This window comes from Cyanistes caeruleus, chromosome 1, assembly GCF_971803275.1.
Source record: "Cyanistes caeruleus chromosome 1, bCyaCae1.hap1.1, whole genome shotgun sequence".
In the NCBI taxonomy this organism is placed as follows: Eukaryota; Metazoa; Chordata; class Aves; order Passeriformes; family Paridae; genus Cyanistes; species Cyanistes caeruleus.
In genome coordinates this window covers 131,198,821-131,217,412 of record NC_141701.1, presented here as the reverse complement: position 1 = coordinate 131,217,412, position 18,592 = coordinate 131,198,821, and the positions used below count along the sequence as shown (strand labels likewise).

Sequence of the window (18,592 nt, the reverse complement as noted above, 5' to 3'; positions counted from 1 at the left end):
ATGTAAAACAAAAAGCTATTTTTTCTTAAGGAAGCCAGAATTTTCTCCTGGCTTTGGAACTATTTTTTTTCCCAGTTTTCTCTGGTTTGTGTTTATAAGATCTCTGAAGAAAACCATATTGGTTTACACTGTTTTCCTGAAGCATTTCACTGCCCAGTAGCTGGCTGGTGCCAAAACACTAATTCAGCCTGGGGAAATAAACTGAGCAAGACTTGAGCTTTGGGTCCTTGGGTCTTCAGTCCTTTGGCCCACTTGAATCAGTTGTCCTCACTGAATTCCTTCCCAGCCTCTTGCCCACACTCAGCCTACTCACTATGATTGCAGAGTGAGAACTGAAAAGACCCTGATGCTGTGCAAGCACTGCCCAGCAACAGCTGAAACACTGCTGTGTTATTGATGCTGATTAGTTAAAAATCTGAACCTTTGGGCTGCTATAAAGAAAATTAATTCTATCCCAGCCAAGCCACTACGAGACCAGAAACACATTAAGTCTAAGTAAAGATGTGTGGGTAATGAACATTTTCATAAAGATCTCTTACTATTTTTAGGATGAAATTAAGTGTAAGGATGAGCACTATATTTATACAAAATAGTATATTCAACCCCTATAGGAAGAACAGCCTTTTTTTGTCATACTCATACTAACCTCCTCAGCTGTCAAAGTTTTGAACTGCAGCAGAACTGATGTTGGCTGCTACACTCAGACAAACCTGTATGGATTTTGGTCATTCCATTAGAAATACTTCTGGTAGTATTCTACCTGTTTCCCAACTTTATGTGCAATGGAACAATGTATTATCAGAATGTGGATGTATAATGCTGTCCATGCCTTTGAAATTCATTATAAGGGTAGAAAGAGAACGGGTAGAAAGAGAACTAGCTACTGAAATGAAACTATAAGCAATATCCAAAGGATTCTAAATTTAAGCAGTAAGTACAAGTTGCTTCTTTAGGGAAAACCAGCCTGCTTTGAATTTACAGCCTAAAAACTAAAGACCTGGATTTAAGACATCTCCTAAGCAAAGCAGGGTACAATACAGTAGCTTTGAGTGAGATTCCTGCTCTGAGGAGCTCTTGTTTGTCCAATGATGTATATGCATATGTGTCTATGTATATATGCACATATGTATAGTTTTGCTTTCATTCCTTAATGCAAAGGTTCCTCCCCAAAATTGCCCTAATCTACTTATTTAAGAAATACATTTTTTTAGTATTCTTCTGGCATTATATTCACAAGCAGCAAAAAAACATATCTCATTCCTCTGTGGTATGCAGAAGTGATCAAAATTAACAAAAGTTTCATTAACTTACTTCATTGGAAAAAAGTTTGTACTTCCTATGTATAGTTGTGCTGCTCCTTCTTTCCATACAATGTCCATTGTCCCCTCAAAAATCCCTACAGCAAAAGCAACAAGAAAACTCCCACCAAACAAAAATCCCATTTTTTCCCCTGAAGAGACTCAGGCAAGTAAACCTTGCCTGTTTCTATCTTCATTGGTAACTACTGCTGTGATCTGAAAGAGTAACCTGGCAAGAATTTTCTCCAAGTGGGTTTTGACCCTTATGTGTTAGTTGAAGGCCACTTGCTAGGTGTTAAAGTGGAGGAGATAAAAACATTCATTTACATGTAACTGAAGTCTGTCTGTCTGCCTGTGAAGGGACAGTTGATGCACAAACTGACACAGAACAGCTTTTGTATGTTTAAAAGCATTTTATGTAGTGACACAAACAAAACAAGAATCTTACAAGAACAAAGCCCCCTGTACCAAAGCACAAGGCTTGAAGAGTTCTCTGCTATGTTTTGTTGCATCCCTGCTTACAAGAAGTTCTAGAACTTCTTACACTCAGCGCGTGGTGTCGCAGGCTTCATCTCCAAAAAAGCTGACAAAGTAACCAAAACTTGCTTTTACAAAAAAAACCTTACTATTACAAAATTTTGAACTGATGTTCAAACAGACCAATGCAAAATGACCATGCCAAAAACCCTTTCAGTTTGTACATCTGTCCTACGTTGTCAAAGACAAGAAAATACATATCCTCTGAAGTCATACACATGTTACTGTTTAAGTCAGAAAAAGATAAGCTGCACTCCAGAAACTGATTTTAGTGAATCATGGGAAAAAAGTAGACACATGACTGAAAATCTTACTATTTGAGAGATCTGAGTTACAGATAGTGAATTGCAAGTTTATGAAAATAAAAGTATCTTTAATAATCACAGATTGAAGTTAAAAATAACAGTACATAAGAAGTTTATATTAATTATCAAGACTAAAAAATGTGTGTAAAGCGATACCTTCATAAAATATGCAATTTCCAATATTGAGATACACAATCATTGGAGGACTTGGCAAAGCAAAACACATTCTGGAATGTTAAATCATGATCATCCACAGCTTGCTTCCTTTTGATTTAGATGCTCATAACACACTGTATGAACTGAAAAGAGAATAACCACTTATTAGATGTATAGCAGAGAACGACATTTTACTTTTTCTCCTACAATATTCATTGTCACTACACTTTTCTGTAAAGAAATTCAGCCCATGAATAGTAAAGCTTTAAAATACATATGAAAGTAAGCAAATACTTAAAGCAAAGCATCTCCTTAATGAAAACAACAAAAATAAAAATTATCACACATGGTCCTCTTCATTCCCTGCTCCAAAAAAAAAAAAAACCCAAACCCCAAAACACCCAAATCCAGGATGACTTGATTCTAGTGTTCTCTTTTGCTGCACAGATGTTACTAGAAAGCCAAGACCCACAAGTCTGACAGTGTGATTCATGTCTGTTCCCACCAGAACTCTGCCAACCTTTCCCAGGAAAAGCCTACCAAGCTTTAAAACAGAAAATGAAAGACAAAAACAAAACTAGCAAGTGATGTAGCTTCCTGGATATTCTTGAACCATGCTGGTTAGAAGTTCAGAGAAAAGTAAACATTTTATAGAACTCTGTAAAATACACAAAAGATTTTAGAGACAATACTCAACAAGCCCCAGAACTTCTGGGTTCCCACTGTATGTGTAAGAAAGATAGACACAAACTCAAATCATTACTGATTGTTGTTTTTCTTTTGTTTTACCCTGGAATTTTAATAGATTCCTTAAAATTTACTTACATCATCATAGTGGAAGTTAACAAAACCCTGCTGAGTCGCATCCCTTCTTCTAAAGCATTCTGCAAGAATTCATTTTGAAAACAGAAACCAGGTAAGAAGAACTACAAATAAACAATTTTTTTAAAGTGTATAGTACTTTACTAAAATTCCCCAAATCCCATGAAGGAGAACATGATGGAGAATACTGCAAATCATTCCAAGACTTAATTTCCCATTCAAAAGTTTTGTTATTTATCATTTACAATCCTTTATGTTCTATTACTAAACAAAGTTTCCCCAATTTTGGTAACATAACTTTTCCAGTCTCTCAAGTAAACCCTGCATTAGTATAAAGTCCTTTTTTTCATGGGAATTTAAATAATACTGATCTATAGTTGTCTGTAGACTACTGATAGAAACCTCTTTTGTAGTACACCAAAGCTGAACTTGAGATAAGTGAACAATCAGGTTTTATTAAATAAAAATAAATTATGGGGATGACAGTAACAAGGCTATAATCCAGCATACCAGTGAGAGCTCTGAGTTTCACACAGCAGGCAATGTAATCATCAAATGCAATCTTTCCTTGAGTGCTGTATCTCTTTGTGATTGCAGTCACAGCCTGTGGGCTCAGTCTAAATCCTATTTGAAAATAAAAAGTCTTATTTTGAAAAGGCAGGTAAGTTAACAGAATTCAAAATGTTTTCACTGGAAATATCATGTGTTAGTTATTGCAGGATGATAACTGGGAAATGGTTTAAGTCAGTGTCAGAGGCAAGAACACTTCACAACTTACCCATAGCCATCAAGGCTTTCTCCAGTTCCTGGCGATCCACTGCACCACTTCCATCACTGTCAAAACTTACAAAGTGTTGCTTCCAGCCATTGATCACGGCCCAGAGTTCTTTAAACTCGTTAAATCCCAGTGTGCCAGACATATCCCTCTGATTTCAAAGCTAAGAAACACATTTCTTAACTACACAAAACCACCAACAAAAAGTGACAAACAAAAAACCAAAAAAGGCATCTCTCTGTAGTTAAAAACTCTTACTTGAAGGCCAATATTAGTACAATTTTACTATTATTAATTTGTCTTGTAGAAAACTAACTAAAACATACCCCAGCACAGATGGAGGTAATCCTACCCAAAACCTAAGGTCAGAGGACCTCAGAGAACCTGTTCTCCCCACTTCTTCCCAGGGAAACCTGCTAAAGCCATTTTCTCTTTGTGAATTCTACTTTAGTTGACACACTACTGTTTTACCTGCTGCTACATAATTGCAACCAATTAAATACATAGCTGAAATAAAAATAGATGCCAAAGAATAAATTGTAATATCAGTTCTCTCGTATTCTAAGTGGTTTGTTCAAGATGAGCTAAGAGCCCTTCCAGTTTAATTTCTGCTTTTTTCTTTTTAAGCAGGACAGCTTTCAATTTAAGTTTTGGCTTAAAAAACTCCAAAGATTTCAACCCTACACAGTATATCTAAGTATATCTAAGTCTTCCACTTAGACATGATATGCTGAAGGCCACATACAGTTCCATTAGACACTCAAACATGATTCATTCATGGAACAGGATTTAGGGGGACTTCGGTTGTATTCAGGCTGTCTACTACAAGTGCTTTAAATTCATTAGGAAGGATGAGAAATTGGAAAGTTTTCCTATTTGAAAATCACAATAAATGATTTGCACAATATTTTATTCTGGGCCACCAGACCTGACTCTTCATACATTCTATAAAGAAACAGTTCCCCCGGGTTAGAGGGATACCACTTGCTGTAAAATGATTGGTCACCAAGAGCCTCATTTATTTATTTCTTAATTTGTTAAAATTAGTGAGAATGAAGTTTTGTAGCTTCCCAATCACAATAATCACAAAACTGATCCAGTGAAGGCTGAATGGAAACTACAAAGCATTTCCCAAATGTTTTGGAACTGTCTCATCTTTGCTTACATAATGCAAAAATGTTTACATTTCATACAAAAGGATACATCCAGCATTGAGATCATAAGTCTGCAAGTCTCCAAGTTAAAAGCTGTTAAAATTAGAAAAAGGGAAAATAATTTATGTTAATAGCATAATCTTCAGTTTTATCTAAACATACAATTTCAGATTTATTATAAATTTAAATTATATACTGATTATATATTATAATACATAAACTATTATGTAATTGGTTCCCTCTGTATACAGCCATACCATATTTTTGATCCAAGTAAGAGCCATTATTTGTTAGAAAAACTGACAGTAGACAATTTAGAGGCAATTCAAGTTATATTTAAAATTAACTTGTTCTTAATCCACAACAGTTTTGGGTTTCAAAATAATCTTTTACATTCCCCCCAGCAGACACCACTTGAGCAAGCCAGTTTCACTCACAGAAGCTGTAAACAGGAGGTATCCCAGCAGATGAGTCTTGCCACAGATTTTGGTCAATATCAAAGCTCAGTTCAAACCAAAGCAAAGCACCTTTTTAAGAACTGTCTGTCCATTACAAAACAAACCACTTCAACTCCACAGCCCAGCAAAGCGGGGAACTAAGGAGGCTGAGAAGGCAGGTCCTTGGCACACAGAACTGAATGCAGAGAATTTACACGTCCAAGATATGGAAAGGAAACTCATTTGCCATGCAAAGGAAAAACCCCAGCTCTGCAGAAGGCACAACTACATGTGTTTTCTAGTAGTGGGAAGAAGAATTAGTGTGCTTTAGATTTGCTTGTTTATTTAAATCATTAACTTACGTTTATATGCTCCTGCAATCCCTGACTGGGTGAGACATCTCTGTAGCTCATCAGCATCTATTTGTCCATCCTTTCGATAACAGAAGATGTATCAGCTATTAATGCCCTCTCCCAGGCTGCTTATTCCCAGTACCCACTCCCTTTCCAGTGGTATTCAATTAGTTATCCTTCTCAAGACATCCTCGTAACTCACACATATAAAAATTCCTGCATTTTTTTTAACATTAAGTTGCTAGCAGAACAAGCAAATGTAGAAAAGAAATAACTTTGAAAGAAAAACAAAACAGACTCAGAAAATATACCAATCCACATGGCTTGGAAAAATGCCTCATTTCCAACAAATCCTGCTCAAAGCCAAATGGTGAAAACAACTGCCAATTCATGGAAAGCAAAGAGCTGCCAGAAGTGGAGGTGGAATTCTAAGTTTTATTCCTCACATCCCCAACATGAAGTTTGGTTCACACAGAGTTCAATTTAATCTCATTCAGGAATGGAACATTATGTCTGTAGACATAAAAAATGATGATACTTCTGTAAAGCATTAGAAGATGAAAAGTCAAGTCACAGGAGTTTAGGTTGGATATAAGGAAAAGTATTTTTACCCATAGAGTGGTTGAACCAGTGAAGTGATCACAGCACCAATCCTGACAGAGTTCAAGAACACACTTGGGCATTTGGTGTGACTCTTGGGGTATCTTTAGTTGGGCTGGAGTTGGACTCAATGATCCTTGAGGGTTCCTTCCAACTCAGCATGTTCTGTGATTCTGTTTGTAACAGCATTGCCCTAATGCATTTAAACCCACTTTTGAAAGCTCTTTTTTTCAAGAATGGAAATATGCTACTGAATGCTAAGGTGTGAACAGCACAGCCTGATAACTTTCAAATACTAAGTATCATTGTTTATAAGACAAATAGTAGTTCTATGTTAAAAAATACTTGACAAGATCTGAAAAAAAGAGCAACAATGTTTTAATTCTACGTAAAGTTAATGACAGCTAACCCGAAATTTGCTTCCAATCTACTCCATCACTCTAGTAATATAGATGTATTTAATACTTTATATTCACATGGGGGAAAAAGAAAGAGCTTTGAAATAGCCATTCATATTAAGTAACTAATCTCTTCAATAGCTCTGTACCTTCTGAAATAAAGATAGGAACTGCATAACTTTAAAATAGAGAAGATAGAGAAGCACAACTGTAATCAAGATTACCAAAAAGATGCTTGTCTTTGTTGTTGCTTTTTTTAGTAGAACATAAGCAGGTTAAACTAGACAATGCATATAGGCTTTGCAAACAGGCTAAAAAATAAACTACTACTTCCGACAGACTCAATTGAATACAGATTTGAAACAATACTTTTGACTTTCTTCTGTAAACAAAGGAAACTAATTCATCAAGTCAAAGATAAGATCCCTGTTGTAAACTGCTTCAAAAAAAGCTCAGAGAGAACATTATATATTATATAGGCATAAAAACAACACAGAGAGCAGCAAACCATAACCAAAATGTACTAATTTTACAATAAGTACATATGGATAACTGAGATGCAGCCTTATACAGAGTTGCATGGATGGCCATAAAAGCAACTGATAATTCATCTGTTATGTTTCACTGTTTCCTCACAGGGTTTTGACTTCTGCACAGCCACTGGTACCAGAAACAGACACCTCAGATTCTAAGGATAATTTCAAAAGCTACTGAGTTCATTTCAGTAAGGAATGATTTCTACAAGCAGAAAGCATTTTAGTATAACTTAAGTATTAGCATAACTTAAGTATTCTTAAGTGCTAACTTGATCAAACCCACCAATCCACTGGTTCCCCAGCTTCCAGTACCCATGCCTCACTTGAGAAACCTGGGCATGGTCTACTTTCAGCTGAGATCCAGCTCCTGCCACCTCTTCTCCACAGTGCCATATCCTGTTTGCTGCTACCTCCCTTTCTCTTTACAATAGGAGCTTATTCATTTTTCCAGCATCAGTTACTGGCTCCAGTGCTGATTCCTGGCGCACATCCAGGTGGCACCTGCACATAGAGGCATTTCAGCTGGCAGACAAATTGTCAGTACATTCAGCAGAACTCAGCTCTGGGCTCCACCTTCTCTGAAAGGCCTCACTACACAGAGGTCATTCCAGTGTTCTCCTTTACTAGAAAAACACACAGTCTAAATATTTTCATAAGCAGTTAGAAGGAAGTAAGATATAGACTGCAAGATGCATTATTATTTCAAGAGTAACAAAAAGAACAAAACTAATCCAAGTTATGGTGGGAATCTGAGCATCTGCTAATATTGATGAATTCAAATTTTCATGTTGTGGCTGTATCTACCTGAGGATAACAGATCCAAGAGCAGAATTTTAGATCTGCACACACCCTACAAGTGTGCAATAAATAGCTGTAATATGGTAAACAAACACGGACCTTCAACTCAATAAACCTAACCTCACTGCTCCTAAACTCTAATACAGTTCAAACAGCACTAACTTCTAACAACCAATCATACAAAACCAATATATTGTTTTATAGGAAGAAATTAAAAATGCAGTGCAGAATGACAGGGAAGGAAAAAAAAAAGCTGTGAATGCCTTTCCTCTAGAAGAATAATTACTCCCTGTTACCAGTAAACCCAGATGTTGGCACAACCCACAATTGCTTTTCCATCTTTGAGTCTATTAAGATCATGTAATGACCTCTTTCCTATTAGCATTTCCTGCTCTTAGCCAGGCCATTTCCACAGCCCATGCTTTCTACAGTTTCTCTTTTCCTTCTAAACCTGGCATCATTCACCAGCCCAGAGCTGAGTCACAATTCCATTACAAAACTTCATGCATCTATGTATTCCCTGTATATACCTATACAGGAAATTGAGGCATACATGCTTACATTTGTATATGTATGTATTTACACATACAGAAACTAACAGCATTATTGAAATTGTATAGCTCTTGTATGCATGCAACTATAACACAGACCAATACAGCTATATATAGCAAATGAGCTAAGTAAAACAATTATGCATTTGGGTTTTCTTTAACTAGAAACATCAGTTTTCCTCACTGCAAATACTAGGCATTCCTCCTTCCAAAAGTAGAGCATATTCCCCAGGAAAAAAAAAAAACAACCAAGAAGTAAATAACATTTTATAAGTTTACCTGCCCTCCTACTGCAGCAAAATAACCATACAAAGGATCCTGAGCTTGTCCAGGGAATGCGGGTCCTCCTGGAGCCCCGCCATACTTTGGAAATCAAAAAGAAAATGAATTTTAAATGAATGATTCAGTTAAGGATCTATACGTATTGACTTACGTTTTTATGTACACACCGCGCCAAAAAATGAATTAAAAAAATGAAATCAACCCAAACTAAAACTCCTCATGAAAAAAAACCCCAAACCAATTCTAAATTTCAGTACCGGTACACTAATGTATTGTAATGTAAGCAGATCGGTGTAAAATCTCGCACAGGAGCAATCGACTGTTCTAGATACAGCCTGGTCTATCTCATCACGCTTTCATTTTATTCTACCCCTAGCAGGAAACCGCATGCTGAAGAAATACCAAGGCACTGCAAATTGTTTTTTCCACTTCAGAAAAGTTGAGCGAAACAGATGTCTAGGGCAAAAACATGGAAGAATATTCATCAAGTGTGAAAATCCTTCAATAAAACTGATTCTTAAGTGAAAGTCACTTAATGATAGCCTCAGCACTGACTTTCACCCCCCACAGCAGCTGCGGGGGATTTGCCTCTTCCCTCCCTTCTCCCGTCGGTGCGGCTCGGAGCCTGCGGCCCCTCCCGGCGGGAGCGGTGCCGGAGACCGGGCAGGGCCCGCCTCACCCGGATCCACCGCTGCCCCCGGCCACATCCACCGCTGCCCCCGGCCACATCCACCGCTGCCCCCGGCCACATCCACCGCTGCCCCCGGCCACGTCCCCCCGCGGGCCCCAGCCCCGCTCACCACGCCCTGGTAGAACCCGCCGGTCGCCGGCTGCCCGGGATACGCCATTCTCGCCTGGCACCGGCTCCGGCGGTCCGGCGGCGCCCGGGAGCAACCACCCGGATACGGAGGGAGGGCGGCGACTTCCAGCCCCGGCGCTTCCCGGAGCCCGCGTCCCGCCAGCGCCCGCGCGGGGCAAGCGGCGGCCTTCCGTCACCAGGCAGCGGGCGGTGCCGGGCGGTGCCGTCGGGAGCTGAGGGACCACCCCCTCCCATCTCCTGCTCTCCGAGTTCCCCCTCCGGCACGGTGGTACAGGCCCGTGGCCCCGCGGCGGCATTTCCCGGCACAGGCCTCGGGCCCGCCCGCACCGCGGGGCGGGACTGGGTCTGTCAGTGCGGGCTGCGGGCGGGGAGCGCTGAGGGCGGTGAGGTGGCCGGCGGCTCCCGGCCAGCAGCTGTCAGACAGCCGCGGGAGGCAGCGCCCGTGGACGGAACTGCTCCGCTGAGGAGGAGGAGGAGGAGGAGGAGGAGGAGGAGGAGGAGGAGGAGGAGGAGGAGGAGGCTGCTCCCCGGAGCCAGCGGCCGCGGGCAGCCGAGGTGGAGGCCGAGGTGGAGCCGGTCCCCGGCGCATCCCGGGACTGCCGCTCTTGGGAAAGGGCTGTTTTGTGGCGGCTGTGACCCTCTAAGGCGACAGGAAAGTTCTCGACGTGTTCACCGGTTTATCGGCTGAGTTGATATCTGATTATTTCAGAATCACCGACTCGTGATTTACCAAAAGGCCGCAAAGCTCACAGACTCAGCAGTTCGTGTGCCTGTATCGTGTATCCCAGAACGCATCCTTACGTGTTCTCTCTTGGTAGCGTTGCTTTTGCCTCACAACCTGACCACCCGTCCCTGTTCCCAAAGACAGAGAACAGGCTGTATGATTTCTTTTGGGTCTGTAGGTCCGAATTCTGGAGTAGGAGCTGGAGGAACGCCCGTGTCCCACTAAAGCGAGGGAGCCCTTTTGTGTTCAGTCGGGGGCCGCTGTGGGTTTCGGGATTCTCTGGAAGAGCACCAGCTTTGATCCAACAGCCTCCTCCTGGCTGGCAGCACTCACTGCTGCAGCCCGTGGTTTACTCCCGATGATCACCCAATACCCCAGGGCATCGGCCGGAATCGCCACCGCTTGGTCTGAGCTGGTTTTGCGACTTTGCAAAACAGAACTCCCTCTATCTCCTAGTGAGAGCTATTTAATTCAGTTGCAGAATGATGAGAAATCAGTTGCTGGAGTCTGTATGACTGAAACAAATCTCCTAATGGAGACCTTGCAGGGTAAATGGCCTGCTGTCAGGAATCTGGAAGCGTAACGTTTTATTTTTCTGTTTATTAGCATAATTTCTGAAGAACATTGTAAATTTGAGTAGGACCTCAATTAAGTATGCTAATTTATAGTAAACTTTCCATTAAAAGTGAGTCACCCTTCTCAGCTTCTAAGTCATCCAGTAAATAGGGCTTTCAGACATTATCTACATGGCATATATTGTCTTATTTCAGCACTAATTGCACCTTATAACTGCTAACAATTGCCAATGACATCCAAACAAAACTGGTGTTCTGTGTGATTTAATAGAGTTGCCAGATAAGACAAATCATTGTTTAATACCTTTATCACACAGAACAGCATATTTGAAGCTATGAAACAGCTGAGAAACAAAGTAATAACCCTGTCTAGTTTCTTGGCTTAAGAAATACATATCTCACAAGGGTATTTAACTAAGTGCATTGATATGAAGCTGTGTGGTGGTCAAATAGTTTTATTGACCAGACATAATCACGTGCAGGCTCTGAGCTGAACTTTGTTAGAATACATGTATTAATGTCTGGGCAAAAAGCCCTCTTAATTAAAATAAGACCTTTTATTTAAAAATAGTTAAAAATATTAAATGCTGGAAAGATTGAAAATAAGTGGCAAAGAATATAAGTGATAAGATTTGAAGAGTTACACATTGATAAACAAAATGTCAAATGGTATATATGTATTGTCAATGATAGGAAAGAACTTTTGATTGCTTCAGTGAGAAGAAACCAGATATGATTCATACCAGTTGGTAGATAAAAACACTAAACTGTACAGCTGTAGCTGTGTACAAAAGGAAGATGTGTTTCAGATTTTGGGGTAGGGTTTTTCTGTACTTTAACTCAGCATGAATATCTGGCCATCCTCCATTTTCAGTACTTCTACTGAGACTCCTGGAACTCATCAAATCATAGAGTTTAGGCTGGAAAAGATCTCAGAACATTGAGACCCCCCTGTTAATCCAGCACTGTCAGGCCCACCACTAAACCATGTCCCTCAGTGCCACATCTACATGTCCTCTAAAACTCCCAGGCGTGGAGATTCAGCCACTTCTGTGGGCAGCCTGTTCCAAAGCTCAACAATGCTTTCAATAAAGGCATTTCTCCAAATATCCAAAAACCTCCCATGGCACAACTTGAGTCCATTTCCTCTTTTGTTACTTGCGAGTAGACACTGACTCCCACCTCACTACAACCTTTTTTCAAGCAGTTGTAGAGTGACACTGTCCCCTTTCAGGCTCCTTTTCTCCAGGCTAATGACCCCAGGTCCCTCAGCTGCTCTTCATCAGACGTGTTCCAGACCCTTTATCATCTCTTCCAGATGATGATGTTCCACACCACCTGTTGCCCTTCCCTGATCTCGCTCCAGCACCTCATTGACCTTCTTGTAGTGAGGGCCCCAAATTCACTGCACTCAGTTGTTAGCATTTGCAAGATTTTTTATATTTAAACATACACGAGCAAAAGAGTTAGGAGACCGATGTAACCAAGGGATGTGTTTTAAATGGATTGTTGGGTAGGCATTTTATTTCCACTGGTGCATTTGCTTATTCCTTATCTGAGGAAAACGAAGGCTGCAAGGGAAGGCTGTTCAAGGAGATTAATGAGTACACGTCTGCCTTCTGAAGGGCTACAGAGCTGTGGTAACCTTTTAAGTTTTGATAAGTTCATCATATTACAAACATTCCAGTACGAAATCTGTGTAGGATAGTTTCTGATTTTGCAGATCTCAAAGAGTGTGTGATCCCTCTAGTGGGAAAACTGAAGTCAGCAACACAGGACGCTAGTACTATTGCTGTTTTTTTTTTTTTTTTTTTTTTTTTTTTTTTAGATAATTCAATGTATTTTCCTAAGAAAAGGCCTAGGTAAAATACTTTTGTTTAGGAAGGGAAAATTATGTGCACAGTTTTCATTTCATAGCTTTTTCTGGATTCTTTGTAGTAGGATTTTAAGAAAGAATTCATAACGGAGCTACAGTAATAGTGTTATTGCCTTAAACTCTGGTCACAAGCCATATTCATTATGTGTGCCATGCTTCCTCATGGTGACCCAAGGCTAGCATTAACCCATGACAAATCAAAGACTTTCTGCTTGCCCATCTGCTTTGCTTCTGTTCCTTCTAAGTCTGAGTGCATTTAACCCTGACATGAGCTCACACGTGATGTGGGAATTCGGTCGCCCTGGACTGAAGGCCTTGAGCTGGATCGTGCTGCCAGTTACATTCCCATCTGGTGTAGTGGCTGGGAGCTTGGTGCTGGTGTGCTCAGGCATCACACTTGCCTGACAACTGCAGCAAAGCTAGGGAGGAGACAGGGAATTAAAGTGTAAAGTTCCATTTTCTTGAGGTGTTTACTTAGCACAGCTGAGGGGATAAAAATTTTGGAATACTTAAAGAAGGAAGACCAAGAAATAATCTCCTCATCCTTTTAACTGCAGTACTTGAGAAGAGGCATAATTTTGAACAGTGCAAAAATAAATGTAGTACAGACCAGATGTCTCTCATATAATGCCTGAGTTTGTGACCAAAGGAATGATGTTTCTGTGTTCTGCTGCTTTTTTTTTTTCTCTTTGATGCCACCCTTTCATATTTTATTTACTACACATTATGCTCAGTTCTGCAGCCAACTATTTTGTACAGGATTTCCTTTAATAACCAAGTTTTTTGCTGGATTCATCATATAATGTAGTTGAAAGGATAGGGGACAAGGGGAAGACATTTCTGTCACTTTATAGATACAGAGAATATGGAGAACAAAATTTTCTGCAGATTTTAGTCACCTAGTTTGAGATACCTCAGTTTTTCTGCAACTTTATCCACCTTCCAGACTTTTCCCTCCAAACTGTAACTTCTTTAATAGATGGTTCAGAGGTGACCAACTCTCTTGCTCCACACTCACTCCCTTCTTTGTTTCTTCTGTGTTCAGAGTTGTGGAAATTGTTCATCACTCCCTGGGCATCAGCAAGAGTATCAGTGAAGGCCTAAAACAAGATAATCTTAATTGTGGATGGTACAGTTAGTGAGGTTTTGATATTGAGATTTTTGGAGGCTGACAGCTTTTATTCAATGCAGTACAATAACACAATTTATACAATAACACAATTTACCACATCCATTTAATTATAAATACAACAGTTTGTACATTCCCCAGGCATGAGTTCTTTACAGAACAAAAGCTGAAATGCAGTTTTTCAGTAATGGCATTGATTTCTTAGATCTGGTACATTGCAGTCAGATGGCTCCCAAGATGGTCTTTAACTAAAGATATAGTTACAATATAAAGATATCTGATGATAACAATGATATGTGCCTGTGGCTTGAAAAAGACATTTCCAATACTGCTTACTTTGCATATCACTTTTCAACTGATTTTATTCCTTTACTGTTCACTTACCTTATTTCAAAACCTTCAATACCAAGAGCTTGGATAATTTCAAGCAGATTGATAACAACCAAAGCAAGTCACACGAGCTCTTCTAATTACATGGGGTCGGGATTCAGGTCTCTGTTTTTGCTGGACAGAAGCCAGAATGTGTAAATGAACTGTGTATAAAGGATTAAAGCACAGAACAAGTTCAGCAATAAGGCATCTGATTCTTTCTGTACAATACTTTTTGCAATCCTGTGTGTCAGCATATATGTTCTAATATAAATCAGAATATATATTATGCTCCTTTACCTTCTGAAAGGCTAAGATTCCACTGTATGGGCTGGATGGTAAGCAAAGGCTTGTAAACCTCCCGGGTGCAGATGGTAAGGAATTGCTTTGAAGCCTTATTCTTCCAAGGCAATGTCATGGGTATCCAGCTACAAAAGGGACATTCCTGATGATTTAGGCATTGTGCTCTGCACCACCACCACTGGTGATAGGTGAGAAATTAGCTCATAGCTGGTTAGTTAGCTGTCCTAGTTAGTGGTGGGACAGGGACAGTACTTCTGGGAACAAAAACAGCATACAGAGCATAGAAATTATGCTTCAGGTGTCTGAATTCTATGGTTGTCACTCATTTAGGTGCCTGATGTCTGTCTGAGCTCTCATTCTTAGCTCCAAAATTTGTTGAGAATTTAGGCAGATGGTGTTTATTCTCTCCATGGTTAGTGCTTGAACTGAGTTGACACCAGTGTGGTACTACCAGATTGATTTTTGTTTGCTGATCTGTAATTTCCATAATCAATGAGACTGGCCAAATTACCAGGGAAATGTCTTGGGCTGATTTGCATGTGACTCATGTAGTAGAAGGGACATGGAAATGAACAACTCCAGGAAAATAAAGTTTAGGTTTTTTTTACTTGTTTTCAAGTGCCCCACTACCTGATACAATAATGCAATTTTTAGCATTTGGGGGAATCCCAAGTTTCAGCATACTGGAAGTGAAAGAGGTGTGTTGCACTCTGTGGAGAAAAGTCACTTTCTTAATCATGATATCTCCTCTTGGTGCTTGTTTTGGTTAATACTTCTGTTGCAGCATGGGATATATGTTGAAAATGCCTCAAATATTGCAACACACATCCCCAAGTGTCCAACATGAGATGTTTTCAATTCCTATCAGGCATACTTGAATACATTCTAAAAGCAATACCAGTGAACACAAAACTTATTTCTCCACCTCTGGCTTTTGTAAATATTTTTGCCTTACCTGTATAGTCTGTGGCTGTCTTTGTTGCTTGTATTAGTTTCTTTTTTCCCTTTTGTTCAATTTCTTGAAACCTATTATCTCAGTTGGTATAACATGGTGCTAATAATGCCAGAGTCATGAATTCAATCCCTGTACAGGCCATTCACTTAAGAGTTGCAATTGATGATCTTTGTGTGTCCCTTCCAACTCAGAATGTTCTGTGATCTGTGAGTTGCTAAACAGGAATAAGCCTATTGCTGTCCCAAAAAGAGCCCACTAGATGTCACACTGCTACTTCTAATTCAGGCACATCAGCTTTTGCTTGTTGGCTGTCTAACCTATACCTGTTTTTCACAATGACCAAATAGAAGTTCTACCAAAGGTAGAACCAGAACTCACCTAGATAGGCCTCTGGTACCAGCTCCTTGGGTCCCAGCACTCATTTCTAATAGAAGCCATAATATTCCCAAGCCTAAAGCCTAAATTATTTGTGCCAAAAGTCCCTTTTAAAGGGTCTAACAGTGGTTTAGGAGTTTATATGCAGGTTTTTCTATTGGAAAAAATTTCACACATTTTCATGCAAATATATTTTTGGGAATCCATTCTGAAGATTTTGGGTAATATATAAATGTTTGAGTATGATAGTTCTAAATAACTAGATCGGTTGAGAAGTGTAACTTCTAAAATTAGCCACAAGTCTGCTACTAAAAGTATTCCAGTTTGCCACATTTTATGTGAACTGTATCACAGACAACATTTCTTCTCCCTTTGTTGAGTGTAACAATCTTTTTGTCCACCTAGGAAGAGTGAACATGATGTACAAATGAGGTCATAATTAGTCAAGTAAAGTCAGAAATCATTAGCCAGTTATGCATAATAATGTATCAAAACACAGTAATATTTAATTCAGTCATGGTACCATGACTGTTAGGAGAGCTGATGATGTACAGTTTGTACTTGCTTCATGTTTCCAGGATGTCTGATACAGTTTTTTTGTTGTCATATTGATGCTTCTTTCTTGCTCAGTCCTTTTGCAGATGAATCCTTTCATACATTGTTAAAATGTACTTTAAAACTGATTATTCCTTATTCTTTCAGTAAAATTATTAGAATTTTCATGAAGAAAAAAGAAGTTCTGCGTCATCTCTAAGTAAGAGCATCCACATATGTTTATAAAATCATTCCCATCCTCTTCCCTTTCTGCTTTCATCCACAGGTTTTGTGCCTTTGTGTCTTTGTTCATTTGTGAGGTGGTTTTCATCACCTTCTGTATTGGCTAATATGTAATAATGACTTTCTGATAGTTTAGCTTAAGCACAGTACCTTCACATCTAACACTTTAAAGCATTGCCAGACTTTCACACATGTATTTCAAACACACACTTAAAAAATTGGTCAGAACTAGTGTTCTCATCATGTTTTGGCATGGAGGCTAACAAAACATTGAAGACTGGGCAAAAAGCCCTAAAAGATATGGTCTGAAAAAGCCACAAAAATACTCAGGGCAGAGCCACAGTAGTTCTGACATATAAAATGGTTTTGTGATAGCTAATGACCACCATTGTCTTGGACTTAAGGGGCCCCAGTTATGCACTGGTAGTGGGCACAGTGAATTATACTTGCAGAGTCCTGTTTTGCACAGAAATCAGACTTGTGAAGGTCTCTTCTGAAAGCCTAGCTGGGACCAGAGGGCACAGGTATCTATCTTCATGCTTGTTGAATTGGCCAGGCTTGTTTTATCTGAGCAGTAAATAAGTCAGCTTGCTCTGGAGGTTTGTGAGTGCAAGGAGAGAAGGATGGAAAATAAGTATGGATTAAGTGCTTTATTTTGTTTCCCTTATGGACTCTATTAATAAAAGCAGCCAGAAAGAAATTATCTGCAAATACTGCCCTTTCCTCTCTGGAATATAACATGGAGGCATGTTAAGGGGTGTCATTATCCTGGCTGAAAGATCTGGTTTTAAAAGTTGTCTTTGTTGTATAGATGTATATCTACAGTTGTCACTGTAGATATACATTAGGTAAAAGTATTTTGCACCCAAAGAGAGGTGCTTGATTTTCTTCTGCTGCAGTAGTTGGAGCTGAGGGTGTCAGGAGTGGACAGATGCTTGTAGTTCTGTCTGCCTTTGAACAATATCTCTTCACCTCCTGGTAGACAAGGCTGATTTTTTTTTTTTTTTCCTGTGAGTCTTTCCATTTATTTAATTTGTAAATTCTTTAGGTAGTACTTCTATAATTTAACTAGTTACAGCATGAATTTTCAGCAGAAGTAATCTTATTTAAGCCTTAATTAAGTCCAAGGTTGGGATTTATGACACATTCCCAGAGTACATTAGCACTGCCCCTAATTCTAGCACTGTGATCCTTTCTTAGCTTGCTCCTTCTGTTGTGTGTAAAAGATTGAATGTAATTAGTCTGTTTTATTACTATGTGTTTTCTAAAAACTTAACAATGCTACTTCAGAAGTTGTTGCTGTTGTATTTTCTGCTAAATTTATTTTTTCTGTTTTTCCTGGCACATCTCTGACAAAACAGTGTTTGAACTGATCACTGAAATTTCTCTCCAGATAGCTAAGGGGAAAATCCACGGCTCTTTATTTACACATATTCTGTGCTTGAGTGACCTACTTAAGAAACTCTTCACTTTTTTCTCTCATAACTGTGTGGAGAAAGAAATAGAGGATGAAACAACATGATTAGTTTTTCAATTGTCTGTTCTTAGAAAAATCTCAGAAAAATAAACAAAAGGTATGCAGGTGATAGCATTCACACACTCCCTGTTTTGAAGAGTAAGCAAGGATTATGCAATGCAGCATAACCTTCTGCATTACACAGGCAATTAACATTTAATCTAATGCTGC

The 18,592-nt window shown here is 39.4% G+C and overlaps 1 protein-coding gene across 1 annotated transcript; it reads right to left on the bottom strand.

Moving 5' to 3' along the window:
* Positions 1–1,691: 1,691 nt before the first annotated feature.
* SRI (sorcin) lies at positions 1,692–12,224 on the bottom strand. The gene is made up of 8 exons (XM_086858463.1): positions 9,803–12,224; positions 9,000–9,083; positions 5,847–5,916; positions 5,097–5,140; positions 3,897–4,044; positions 3,629–3,742; positions 3,122–3,180; positions 1,692–2,439 (listed from the first exon to the last, which is right to left on the bottom strand). Exons 1-8 carry the CDS (start codon positions 9,848–9,850, stop codon positions 2,413–2,415), a joined length of 594 nt encoding a protein of 197 aa, XP_086714589.1. The 5' UTR covers positions 9,851–12,224; the 3' UTR covers positions 1,692–2,412.
* Positions 12,225–18,592: the final 6,368 nt, after the last annotated feature.

What these genes read in the sequence shown, in the direction of transcription:
- SRI (XM_086858463.1), bottom strand. Translation starts at nt 9,850, where the DNA reads ATGGCGTATCCCGGGCAGCCGGCGACCGGCGGGTTCTACCAGGGCGTG. An exon ending in TTATGATCTCAATGCTGGAT is followed by an intron (nt 4,045 to 5,096) that starts GTATCCTTTTGT and finishes CTTTGAAATCAG; the next exon opens with AGGGATATGTCTGGCACACT. An exon ending in TTAACTTCCACTATGATGAT is followed by an intron (nt 2,440 to 3,121) that starts GTAAGTAAATTT and finishes TTCTCTTTTCAG; the next exon opens with TTCATACAGTGTGTTATGAG.